The 13173-nt window shown below is 48.4% G+C and overlaps 1 protein-coding gene across 3 annotated transcripts in view; it reads left to right on the forward strand.

The window, feature by feature from the left end:
* Positions 1 to 11424, forward strand: part of LOC139614896 (trichohyalin) — a 15524-nt gene extending 4100 nt beyond the window's left edge. For 2 of the 3 annotated variants that reach the window (XM_071472566.1, XM_071472567.1), the window contains exons 10-24: positions 540 to 677; positions 810 to 958; positions 1229 to 1378; positions 1810 to 1888; positions 2006 to 2083; positions 2566 to 2712; positions 2824 to 2933; positions 3477 to 3618; positions 3696 to 3889; positions 4057 to 4184; positions 4254 to 7246; positions 7320 to 7451; positions 8139 to 8765; positions 8842 to 8945; positions 9047 to 9185. In XM_071472566.1, coding sequence (XP_071328667.1) covers positions 540 to 677; positions 810 to 958; positions 1229 to 1378; positions 1810 to 1888; positions 2006 to 2083; positions 2566 to 2712; positions 2824 to 2933; positions 3477 to 3618; positions 3696 to 3889; positions 4057 to 4184; positions 4254 to 7246; positions 7320 to 7451; positions 8139 to 8765; positions 8842 to 8928 — 5154 coding nt within the window. In that variant the 3' untranslated portion in view covers positions 8929 to 8945; positions 9047 to 9185. Of the gene's footprint in view, positions 1 to 539; positions 678 to 809; positions 959 to 1228; positions 1379 to 1809; positions 1889 to 2005; positions 2084 to 2565; positions 2713 to 2823; positions 2934 to 3476; positions 3619 to 3695; positions 3890 to 4056; positions 4185 to 4253; positions 7247 to 7319; positions 7452 to 8138; positions 8766 to 8841; positions 8946 to 9046; positions 9200 to 9618; positions 9769 to 10507; positions 10562 to 10666; positions 10730 to 10810 lie in introns of those variants that run through there. The other variant, XM_071472568.1, reaches the window with a different exon arrangement.
* The last annotated feature ends 1749 nt before the right edge of the window (positions 11425 to 13173 follow it).

Below are 13173 nucleotides of genomic sequence, written 5' to 3' on the forward strand. Positions count from 1 at the left end.
ACAGTCTGGAGAGGGTTTGTTGTGTTTCCTCTTTGTCAGCTCAGGTCTGCTGTTTATCACTGATGCAGTTTGACCTCTGACCTCTCGTCATTGTCCTGTGTAGTCGATCATTGTTACGTTTCACGTCACAGTTGACTCCAAATCCTTTATAGTTCACACTGAAGCTGACGTTTAACTGCTTCATCAACTTATTCATCAGCTTCACTCATTTCAACTTTGATCAAACGTCTCAGCTGCAGATTTTCAGCAGTGTTTTCTGTCGGCTCTCTGCTCTGTTACTGCTGTACTTTAAACTGTAATGATCAAGTGTTGTCATGGATATATTGATATAACTTTCTAATGTTTCAGCTGTTTTCTTACCTCTGTGTGAATCTGTGAATTTTCTATTAGACATTAATACATTTTCATGCTGTCTTTTGATTAGTTTGTAATATTTGTGTTGTCATGATATAAACTCTGCACACCTCCATGATCTCCCGGTAACACCATCAGTGGACTCGGAGGAGCAGAGCAGTGACACTGTGTTGTTTTGTCTCCAGTCCAGAGTCCTGAGCAGCAGCAGCAGTCGGTCTCTGTGCGTCTCCTCAGACGGTATCCTCTGTCTGGACCCGTCCTCCCTGCTGTCTGTCCTGTCTCAGACAGAGAGCGCCCTGCAGTGGAGACATGAGGAACTGCAGGTCAGTCCCACAGAGCAGGAACTGTTTCTACTGCAGGTCAGAGGTCATGGAGGTGTTCACAAACCTGGTGTGTGTGTGTGTGTGTGTGTGTGTGTGTGTGTGTGTGTGTGTGTGTGTGTGTGTGTGTTTCAGGGGGCGGGGCTATCTCTGCGGCGGCTTGGCGAGGAGAAAGCAGCTCTGCAGCTGCGTCTGAAACAGCTGGAGGACGACAATCAGCAGCTGCAAACACACACACAGCACACTCAGCTGGAGCTCACACACACTCTGGACACACTGAGCAGGTACACACTTCTGAGCACACGCGTTCAACTACACACATCTAACTACACGCAACCAACTACTTACGGACACTAGCTAACAGGTAAATTACCTGAGGACTACAACTTTGAAAATGGACGGGAGATCTATTAATGTTCAAATTTTGTTTCCTTTTTGTGTTTTTGCTCCTCCAGATGTTTATAACGTCATGTGACCAACTGCAACAACTGTAGATATTCAGATTGATCAGGTTGAACTGAAAAAATCATAAACTGACTTGTTTGTGACGACAGGGAACGAGAGGCATCGTCAGCTCTGCGTCTGCAGGTGGAGGAGTTGCAGAGGAGGGAGGAGGAGGTGAAGAGAGAGAACGACAGACTGAGGAGGGAGAGAGACAGACAGGAGGAGAGAAACAGACAGCTGGAGACAGAGACACACAAACGGTACAATACTCTGCTCTGAATTAATCCGTCTGAGCTGCTTCAGTTCAAAACCAAAGGTTATTTATGTCAAATTCAAAGTGATTTACACAAATCAAAAGAATACAGAGAGGGATAAGAACAGTAATGAAGAAGCAAGTAGAAATAATAATAAAATCAGATTGTAGAAAAGATAAATAATAAAAATAAAGGGAAGTGCAGCTCTAACAAACTGATGCATTGTCACTTTAGATTTTAAAGCATCAGCATCGTCTCTGGTCTGAGCTCTTCAGGTAGTTTGTTCCAGGTGCGAGCAGCATCGAAGCTGAAAGCTGCTTCTCCAGGATTGAAGACACCAGACATCAGTAACAAGTGGAGGAGGTTTCGTCTGAGCTGAACTGAACAGATGTTGGAGCTGAGCTGCTGTTCAGAGGCTAAACTGTGATTTGTTTCAGAGTTGAGACTGAGCTCCTGGAGAACGCCCAGCTGACGGAGAGAGAAACTCTCCACCGTATGGAGATCCACACTCTGAAGGTAAAGGACCAGGACGTAGTTACTGTTTGTGTTACTGCTCTGGTTTCTCCTCATTCTGATCATCAGGAGTCAGTCTCTCTCTCTCTCTCTCTCCTCTGTCCTCCTGTCTTCCTGTAGGGGGCACTGGAGAGAGAGCAGCTGGACAAACAGAGGGCAGAAGAAGAAGCAGCTGATGCCAGAGACGCCCTGCAGCAGGTTCAGACTATTTCTATCTAAAGTTAAAACACTGTTTTCATGTGAAACGCTGACAGTCTCCAGGTGGTTTTAGATCTGTCAAACACCTGAACATCAGCATGAATCCAGGACAATGACAACAGCTGCAGGAACAGCTGGAGACGACAGAGAGTTTCTCTGCTGAGAGCTGAGTTCAGTCTCTGTCACCACCTCTGTGTGTTAATGCAGCTCACTTACAGACCCTCTGTTCTCAGACACTGAACCAGGATCAGTGATTTAATCTCAGACTCGCTGCCGTCATTCCCAGTCTGCTGAAGCTGAGAAAATCAGTGTTTTAGAATCAACATTAATCAAGTTGATTACTGCAGGCAGTGTCAGTGGAGTATGAATAACACATCGGCACATCTTGTGTTTGAAAACAGGAAACAAACACCAGCTGTGACCAGCTGTTGCTCCCAGGTCTTTAGACGCCATCATCTTCATATGTATTTATTTCTATACAGTCCAGGGACTGTGTGCTGCGTCTCTCCACCTCTGAGTGTGTGTTGAAGCGGGAGGTGGACGAGGGACGGGACGCTCTGGACAAGATGGCTTCCCTGAACTCAGCTTTGGCATCAGACAAGAGAGAGCTGAACAAACAGCTGCTGCAGGTACCACTGCTCGCTTTACCCATCTCCCTCTCTTTGACAGCGCCTGGCTCAACGGCTCCTGACCTGTGTGTGTGTGTGTGTGTGTGTGTGTGTGTGTGTGTGTGTTTGCAGCTGGAGTATGAGCTGTCAGACAGCCAATCACAGCTGGAAGCTCTGAGGTCAGAGGTCAGCTCTCTGCAGAGAGAGGTCAAGACCCTCAACATGGACTGCAGCCAGCTCAGGTGAGTTTGTACCTGAACCTGAATCCTGACTGTTTCACTAGTCAATATAAACCTATAATCCTGAACATAAAGCCCTTTAAACCAAATTTAAACCCTTTAATCCTGAATATAAACACTGTAATCCTGGATGTAAAACATTTAATTTCAAACATGAACATTTAATTGTAAACATAACACAATCCTGAATTTAAATCCTATATCCTTTCATTTTAAATATAAATGCTGTAATTCTGACTATAAACCCTTTAATTCAGAAAACACACAATTATAATACATAAATTCTTTAATCCCAAATTTAAACCTTTATTTGTGAACATAACTCTTGGTCAAAATAAATTCTTTAATCCTGAGTGGAAAAACTTAATCCTGAATATAAATCTTTTAATCCCAACTTTAACCCTTTAATGCAGATTTTAAACCTTAAATCCTGAATTCAAAGCTTTAATCATGAATATGAACTTTTAATCTCAAATTTAAATATTTAGTCCAGAACATAAAACCTTTAACTGGTTCACAGTATTGTTCCTATTCTGTTGTGTTCAGAGCTCAGAGGGAGGTGGAGGCTGACGTTGTCCATCAGCTGAGAGAAAGAGAGAGGGAGCTGGAGAGAATGATGGAGGAGAAGGAGAAAGAGTTGGTCTCCCTGATGGAACAGAGAGAGAGGGATGGACGGCAGCGAGAGGAGGTAGAGAGCAGGAGGACTGACCTGTTATCATGCAACACCTGTAGGCTTGTCTGATGCATGTAATGTGTGGTCCTCAGCTGCGCTCCCAGCATGCCTCGGTGCGCGGGGAGCTGAAGGAGGTGCAGGAGCAGCTGCGGCAGGCAGGTGAGGAGGCCAGGAGGAGAGACCGGCAGCAGGAGGAGCAGCAGAGAGACAGCAGGAGGCTGCAGGAGGAGAAGGACAGTCTGCAGAGACACAGGGAGCAGCTCGAGGACGAGCTGCAGGAGCTCAGGTACTGAACACACCTGAACAGAAAGTACCAGGAACAGCACAGTGATACTGTATTGTCACAACAACAACAACAACAACATTAGAACCAGAGTGAAACACAATCAGCAATAGAAATCATTTTAATTTAGAGTCAGGACCAAACTCACTCTCTCTCTCTCTCTGCTGCAGGTCTCTGTCAGTGTCTCTCCACCAGCAGCTCAGTGAGCAGCAGAAGCAGCTGTCGCAGGCGCAGGTGGACAGGTGTCAGCTGAACACACACGTTCACACTGTGCAGCAGGTGAAACACACCTTACAAGGTGAGTCTGAGTCCGACAGGGACCTGTAGGGGTTTGTCCTGTTTTTATACCTGCTCCTGTTCTCTGAAGGAGAGATCCAGTGTCTGAGAGGAGAGCTGGAGCAAGTGACGGCCAGGAGAGAGAGGAGCGAGGAGGAGAGGGAGGCGCTGAACGAAGAGATGGAGAGGCTGATTGCGGAGGTGGAGGAGCTGAGGAGGAGGAGGGAGGAGGACGAAAAGGCGAGACTGAAGGAGAAAGAGGCGTGGCAAAGAGAGCGGGAGGCTCTGAGCAAGGAGCTGGGGACGAAGGATGGAGAGGTGGAGGTGCTGAGGAGGCGCACAGAGGGACTAACGGAGGAGAAGGAGGAGAGGCAGAGGGAGGTGGAGAGACTGAGGGAGGAGGTGACGGAGAGGGAGGTGAAAATCAGCCACATGATGGACAGAGTACAGCAGGCGGAGGGAGGGAGGGAGAGACTGGAGGAGGAAGTGAAGAAGACGAAGGTGAGGTTGAGAGAGGAGGAGGTGAAGAGGGAGGAAAGCAGGGAGCGGGAGATGCAGAGGGATGGAGAGATCGAGGCGCTCTGTGACCGGTTGGAGAGATTAGAAAGAGAGAAGGAGGAAAGGGAGGAGGAGGTGGAGAGATGGAGGATGAGGGTGGAGGAGATGGAAGAGGAGATGAACAGACTAGAGGAGGAGGAGAGGAAAAAGAAGGAGAGACTGCAAGATGAAGGAGAGGAGGAGAAGAGGAGGAGGGAGGAGGAGATGGAAAGATTGAGGGGTGAAGCAAGGGCAGTAGAGGAGGAAGTGGAGAGATTGAAGGCTCGAGTGGAGGAGGTGGAGTGGGAGAGAGAGGAGGAGAAGAGGAAGACAGAGAGACTGCAGGAGGAAAAGGAGGAGGTTGTAGGGGGACTGATGGAGAGGCTAAAGGAGAAGGTGGGGGAGGTGGAGCTGCTAAGGGTGAGGTTGAACGTGGCCAAAGAGGAGTATGAGGAGATGAAGGAGGAGGTGGAGCGGAGGGAGCGCCGCCTGGAGCATCAGATGAACGCCGTGAGGGAGAGGGAGGAGGAGGTGGAGGAGTTAAAGGAGCGGCTGAGGCTGGTGGAGGAGCGGGAGGAAGAGGGAGCAAGAGAGCAGCAGGAGGTGTCTGAGAGACTGAAGCAGAAGGAGGCAAGGGAGGAGCAGCTGGAGGCGCTGCTAAGAGAAACCCGGGCTCTCCTGGAGAAAGAGAGGAGGGAAGGAGGAGAAAAAGATGACAGGATCTCCCTCCAGGCCAGGGAGCTGCAGGAGGCTCAGGCAGAGAGCGAGGGAGCGAGGAGGAGAGCCAGGCAGAGTGAGGAGACCAGCAACAATCTAGAGGGGGAGGTGAAGGAGTGGCAGGAGAAGGCAGAGCAAAGCACATGGGAGGCGGCAAAGCTCAGCCATCTCCTGAAGGAGCGAGAGGAGGAGGTGCAGCAGTTGAAAGCCATGCTGGAGGAGAGGGAGGCAGAGGAGGGGAGAGAGAGAGAGGCACTGAGGAGAACGGAGCAGGAAAGGAGGAGGAGGCTAGACATCAAGCTCATGGAAGTGGAGGAGGAGAAGAGGAGACTGCAGGAGAAAGTGGGGGAGGTGGAGGAGGAGCGGGAGGTAGAGAGGGAGGCACTGAGGAGAGCCAGGGAGGAGAGCAGGAGTTTGGAGGACAAATGGGAAGAGATGAAAAAAGAAGTGAAGGAGCAAAGAGAGGAACTGAGGGTGACAGGGGAGGAGCAGAGGAGGCTGGAGAACAGATTGAAGGTCATGCAGGAAGGAAGAAAGGAAGAAGAGGAGGAGCTGAGGAGGGTTAGGGAGGAGAAGAGGAGGCTGGAGAATAAACTGATTGAGAGGGAGAAAGAAATGGAGGGACAGAGGGAGCTTCTGAGTAGTAAAGAGGAGGAAAAGAGGAGGCTAGAAGATAAACTGAGGAAGGCCAAAGAGGAGCACGGGAGACTGGTGGAGACTGAGAGAGATCAGCAGCTCCTGATGGAGGAGAGAGGGAGGTCCAGGGTGAGAGAGCTAGAGGGGGAGAAGGCAGGACTGTCAGTGGAGCTGAGGAGGAGAGAGGGGGAGGTGACAGCTCTGAGAGAGGAGGTACAGAGGGAGAGGGACAGGGCACAGGAGGAGCTGAGGAGGAGGAGAGAGGAGGTGTCACTGCTTACAGATGAGGTAACAAGGGAACAAAGGGAGAAGAACGAGGTACAGGAGAACCTGAGGAGGATTGAGGAGGAGATGACATCTCTCATAGAGGCAGTGAAAAGGGAACAAGAGGAGAAGAAGGAGGTGCAACAGGAGCTTATAAAGAGGAGAGAGGAGGTGCAGAGGGAGGGGGATAAGACACAGGAGGAGCTGAGGAGGAGGAGAGCGGAGGTGTCAGTGCTTAGAGAGGAGGTAACAAGGGAACAAAGGGAGAAGAAGGAGGTACAGGAGAACCTGAGGAGGACTGAGGAGGAGGCGACATCTCTCATAGAGGCAGTGAAAAGGGAACAAGAGGAGAAGAAGGAGGTGCAACAGGAGCTTATAAAGAGGAGAGAGGAGGTGACAGCTCTGAGAGAGGAGGTGCAGAGGGAGGGGGATAAGACACAGGAGGAGCTGAGGAGGAGAAGAGAGGAGGTGTCAATGCTTAGAGAGCAGGTAACAAGGGAACAAAGGGAGAAGAAGGAGGTACAGGAGAACCTGAGGAGGACTAAGGAGGAGGTGACATCTCTCATAGAAGCTGTGAAAAGGGAACAAGAGGAGAAGAAGGAGGTGCAACAGGAACTTGGGGAAAGGAGAGAAGCAGTGACTGTTCTCAGAGAGGAGGCGCAGAGGGAGTGGAGGCAGAGGGAGGAGGTGCAGGGAGAGCTGAGGAGGACCAAGAATGAGCTGACAGTCATCACAGAGGAGGTGCAAAGGGAACAGAGGGAGAAAGAGCAGACACAAGAGAAGTTACTGAAGACGGAGAAGGAGGTGACAGCTCTCGGACAGGAGGCGCAGAAGGAGCGGAGGAGGAGGGAGGAGGTACAGAAGGAGCTGAGAGGAGTGCAGCAGAGTGTGGAGGTGATGGCAGCGAACCTGAGCTCCCTGCAAACTCAGGTACAATCTGTCCAGGCTAAAAGTTTGTGGACAGTCACATGTTCTGTTCTTCACCAGGTTCTCTGTGTTTCAGGTGTCTGACCTGAGTCAGAGCCGGGAGCGAGCGAGGCAGGAGGTGAAGGTGAAGGAGGAGGAGAAGCAGCAGATGAAGGAGGGTCTGAGGGCAGCACTGGAGGAGATGACCAAGCTGAAACTACTCCTGCAGGTACAGCGCCTCCTGCTGGACACCAACAGCAGTGACACTCGTCTGAGCTGTGACGCCATCGTTATCAGCACAATGGTTATTAATCCTCCACTAGACGGAGCTCTGAGGCGACACGATGGCAACATCCGTCCTACGCTAGCTGCTCAGCTTCATTGTCATCAGTCACCATGACAACATGAGAAGGATGTGACCTCCTCTTTAAACTTTTAATTTTACCGTACAGTTTAATCTGGTGTTTCAAACATTCAGTCTTGTTTATTCGTTCATTTGTAATTATCACATTCAAAATCAACATCAGCTCTTTCCCCAGTGATTCAGGGAAGAATCACTTCTTTTCTCTGGTGTTTATCACTGACTGTCCACAAATCATACATCAGGCAGGTAACAGTCACATGACAGGCACCTACTTGAAGACAAGCCTCAGATTATCTTCATGGGAACTTCAGAATATATTTTTGAGTGAGTGTGGATTTTGTCCCTCAGACAAACACATTTGCTCATATGGACACCTGACTGTTGTTTTCTGGATGCTACAGTTTCATTTGTAGTGAACTACAGGTGACAAATAACACTGTAACACACAACAGTGTGTTTCCCTCTGTTTCCGGTCTTTATGCTAAGCTAGGCTAACCACACCCTGACTACTGAACTCTTTATATATCCATCATTTCCACATTCTGCCGTCAGGAGAGCCATGCAGAGGGGGAGCGTCTGAGGAGCGCTCTGAAGGAGAAGAAGCAGGAGGCGGAAAGGATCAGAGAGGAGAATCTGAGGACTGTCAGAGAGGAGGTGCTGCGAGGGAGAGGGGAGGTGGAGAATGAAAGAGCAGAGGTGGAGGAGCTGAGAGCAAGAGCCAAGGCCCTGGAGAGGAGGAGGAGGGAGGTGATGGAGGAGCTCGAGGAGGCTCGACAGGTGAAGGAGAGGGTGGAAGAGGAGAAGAGAGAGGCAGAGGAGCGGTGGAGGAGCAGAGTGGAAGAGATGGAGAAGGAGCAGGAGCTGAGGCTGAAAGCTCTACTTGGACAAATCCAGGCACTGAAGGAGAGACATGAGGAGGTTGAGAGGGAGTGGAAGTCCAGGGTGGAGGAGAAAGAGAGGCAGGTGGAGGAGGCAAGGAGGGAGGTGAAGGAGAGCCAGGCTGAGCTGAGCCAGGTCAGAGCCATGTTGGAAGAGGAGAAAACACAGATCTCTTCACTGGCTGCTGAGAGAACAAAGGACAGGGAGGAGGAGAAAGAGGAGGTGGGCGGACAGAGGAGGACAAGGAGGAGGAGGACAGACCAGGAGACAGAAGACGGCAGGAAGAAAGGAAGAGGAGAGGTGAGCATTTTACACAAAACACTGTGAAGAGACGCTGTTGGAAAAACAGGAGAAAACACCTAATGTTTCTAAACAGTCAATCTTATATCATTTCCTGAGGAACAGGAGGAGCAGCACAGCCCCTCTCTGCTGCAGGAGAAAGAGGAGATCAGGAGGCTGCTGAGGCACAGAGAAGCTGAGGTCTGTGTGCTGGTCTGTGTACTGTCAGCTTCCAGCTGTGACAACTATGACATGATGTTATTTTTGTTTTGCTGTCGATGCCTCTGATTGTTGTCGTCCAGGTGTACACTCTGACTCAGAGGACGCAGGAGCTGGAGCGGGACAGGGATCGAGTCCGATTGGCTCTGGAGCAAACTGAGGCAGCTATGATTGGCTACAGGGAGAGAGCCCACCAACAGGAGCAGAGCTCAGGGGTGGGCTCTAAGCCAGATGAGGTCAGTGTCTCCTAATCCCAATGTCCACCCTCAGACTTTGCCAGAGGGAATTACCCAAAGTTCATAGCGTTGTGACGTTAAACCACGGGTTACCATGGTTACCAGGGGACACATTGAAGTGCCATAAAAGGGAAAAAAGAATAAAGTGGAAGAAAAAGAAACAAGCATCAACAGAACAAACCCAAATGTAACTTTACAAGAAAAAGGAAGTTTACATGTATGAACACAGAGCTCAGTGGTGATTCAGAGCCTGAACTGTGTGTAGTTATTTGTCCTATGATGTCAGGATGATAAATTCAAATCTGCTTTCATCAGATCTATTAAAATATTAATATTTTGTTTATAAACAGGCAGCGAAGAGAGAAAATAAACAATGTAAAATCAGGTGGAGCTCAGTATTTAATTGTGTGTGTCAGCAGGGTGTAGGGGACAGACTGGTGGTCCTGCAGCGTCTGGTGGCTGAACTGGAGCTGGAACAGAAACGACTGAACATGAAAAACTCTCACCTGGAAAATCAGAAGGACAAACTGAAGAGAGACAGAAACACACTGAGAGACACACTGAGACAGGTACACACACACTGAGACAGGTACACACACACTGAGACAGGTACACACACTGAGACAGGTACACACACACTGAGACAGGTACACACACACTGAGACACACACACTGAGACAGGTACACACACACACTGAGACAGGTACACACACACTGAGACAGGTACACACACACTGAGACAGGTCACACACACTGAGACAGGTACACACACACACACTGAGACAGGTGTACACACACACACACACACACTGAGACAGGTACACACACACACTGAGACAGGTACACACACACCGAGACACACACTGAGACAGGTACACAAACACACACTGAGACAGGTACACACACACACACACACACACACACACACACACACACACACACACACACACACTGAGACAGGTACACACACACCGAGACACACACTGTGACAGGTACGCACAGTGAGACACACACTGAGACAGGTACACACACACTGAGACACACACTGAGAGACAGGCACACACACACTGAGACAGGCACACACACACTGAGACACACACACTGAGACAGGTACACACACACTGAGACACACACACTGAGACAGGTACACAAACACTGAGAGACACACTGAGACTGAGACACACACACTGAGAGACACACTGAGACAGGTACAGACAGTGAGACACACACATTGAGACAGAGACACACACTGACACTGATTTTGCTTTTGTATTGTTTTGTTTTTGTTGTTTTTGTTGTGTGATTCAGGTGGAGGAGGAGCGTTCAAGGCTTAGACAGCAGCTGATGGACAGCAGATCTCAGGTAAGACACAGACACACACACAGGTACATCAGTGTGTGTGTGTGTGTGTGTGTGTGTGTTTGTGTGTGTGTGTGTGTGTGTAAAAGCTCCTTTGTGTTTGTTCAGGAGCCTACAAACACCACAGAAGAAGAGCACCTGAGGAGCCGAGTGAGGGAGCTGGAGGACCAGGTGAGAGAGGCACAGAAGAGTTTCCGATGTTTTGAGTGGTCAAGTGGATGCTGATGATGTCACCATGTCTTCTCCCCTCAGGTGAGTCAGCTCCGTATCTCATTGGCTGTGGATCAGCAGCAGAGGGCGGAGTTTATCCAGCAGTCCTCCAGAAACAGCCAGTGGCTGCTCTCTCTGAGACACGACCTCAGCAATTCGCTGGCCACCGTCACACGCCATCCAATCCCGTCCATCCTGGAGTCTGAGACACAGCGATTGGACCGCAGTCTGAGGGAGGAGGAGCTTAGGATGTCCCTCAGCCAATCGTAACACCTGAAAAATAAAAACTCTTCACTAAAGCTTTTGACCAAAAACTTTAAACCTCAACAGGTTATAAGACAATCTTCTGCACTGTTTGCTATGGAAACGGCTTGATTATACAGAGCCACATTTTTTGGAGTTTTTTTAAAGGACAGAGTTTAGAGCTGTCTTCTGATTGGCTGATTGCAGCAGTCAAGTGACAGTTAAGACTCCTCATGAAGTCATATGACAGTTACTGATCATTTATTCTATTATATTCAGTTTTCATTTGTCAGTCTGACCCCTGAGCCATGACACACTACATTTCCCATGATCCTTCTGTCTGGTCTGGTTTGTGAAGGTCAGAGGTCAGTTGTGTGTTTGTGTAAAGTTAAATAAAGTTTTTATATCGTGAAGTGGCTTTTCATTGGATTTTTGCTCTGACTGTAACGACCTCTGCAGCCTGAAGGCGGTGCCAGCAGAACTTTATTCTGCTTGTCGTATTTGCAGCTGTTTTCCAGATGTGAGCAGATCTTCATCTCTGTTGTTTCAACTTCCCCAAGAACCCCGTGGAACTTTCTAAGATTCCTTTAACCTTCACAGGTACAATCAAAAACTTTTCAAGGATGTTAACTCTGCGTCTCTATTTGAATTTGACAAGAAACATCCAATCACAGAGCTTAAAATTCTGTTACATGATTTGCTAACAGCGACGGAGCTGAGAAAAGTGAAAATACGACCTACCGCTTTAAGTCAGTTTAAGTTCTGGATCAGTTCTGACAGACTCAGTAGCTGTGGAGCCTCATTTTGTTAACGTCAAAGCCTTTTGATTGACATCTGACTGGCCTCATCTCCATGGCAACAGTGTCTGAAGCTCATGGGTATTGTAGTATTCAGACCTGTCAGAACATAAACCTGAGGATTTGTCTCATTGTCCAGAAGAGTCCTGAGTTTCCTCGGTCCTCAGTTTGGCTGACAGTTGGTCCGTCAGAGACAAGCCCTCAGGTCTGGAGTGAATCTGACCAGCTCCAGGAGCTTCATGTGGACCAGAGACCTGAAACTGAATCACCTTGTTTTATATATTTTTCAGTTTCTCTGTCACCATGTTAGAGTTGATTTGAAGTTGAGGGTCACTGTAGAAGTTGCTCCCCGACTTTTCCTGTGATCTTATGTTTGTGAAGCTCTTTGCAAACTTGTGAATCTACTCAGTGACTTTGCACCACTGTGATTCACTGCACATTAAACCTCAGATCTCACCTGTGTGTTGTGGCTGCAGCAAACAATGATCCACAACAAACATTACACAAATGTTTAAACAAACAGTCTGTTGTTTCACATGTAGTCTCCCCTGGGGGCTGAGCTGCCCAGCTGCTGCTGCCGCTGCTGACTTAACCTTTCACACCTGCTCACACCTGCTCACCTGTGTCACATGAACCTGTCGCTGCAATTAGAGGTGTGAACAGGCTTCAGCATAAACAACATGATGCAACCAGGTCATCAGAGACAAATCACTCATCAAAGTTTATTCTGTGAACTTCAAACTACTGTGATCAAACCTCCACCTCTCAACACATGATGTAAACTTAAAGGCTCAGTTCACCTAAATCACAACACAACATAATCTCAGGGTTGTTTGATTTAATGTGTTGTCATCCTGTAAAAGCAGCTACTTTCTGAACTACTGTGTGTGTCTGTGTTTGACTTGATCCATTTACTACATTTCCAGTCATTCTCAAAAAGAAAAATAAATCTATGGCTTCAGATTTCATCCTCTGTGGCTTCACTCGTTCCAGGTGTTTTGGAGTCAGTGTCCCGTACTGATGGTGCTGGTTTTTACCATCTTGACACCAAACATTTAACTTGTGACCTCACCTTTTCTTTTCTGTGTCTTTAAACACCTAAATTCCACCAAGGTTGTTGACGATTTTTTTTTCAATCAAGAGGTCGCCAAGGTACCTCCGTGACACCAAACTGACCAATCAATCAGAACAGAGGATTCACAACATTAAACCCCCCCAAAAAAATTCTGATAGTTGATATTCAGAGACCTTGTTTCATCAGACTTGTAGTCTTCAGACCAACCTATGCTGATTTGTTCTTTATGTCCATCAATAACCTGCACCACAGATCATCTTCTTAAGACTGTATCTCTAGTGGAGACGGAT

Source organism: Trachinotus anak, unplaced genomic scaffold, assembly GCF_046630095.1.
Source record: "Trachinotus anak isolate AG129_WGS33_773 ecotype Australia unplaced genomic scaffold, CSIRO_AGI_Tana_v1 ptg000039l, whole genome shotgun sequence".
Taxonomy (NCBI): Eukaryota; Metazoa; Chordata; class Actinopteri; order Carangiformes; family Carangidae; genus Trachinotus; species Trachinotus anak.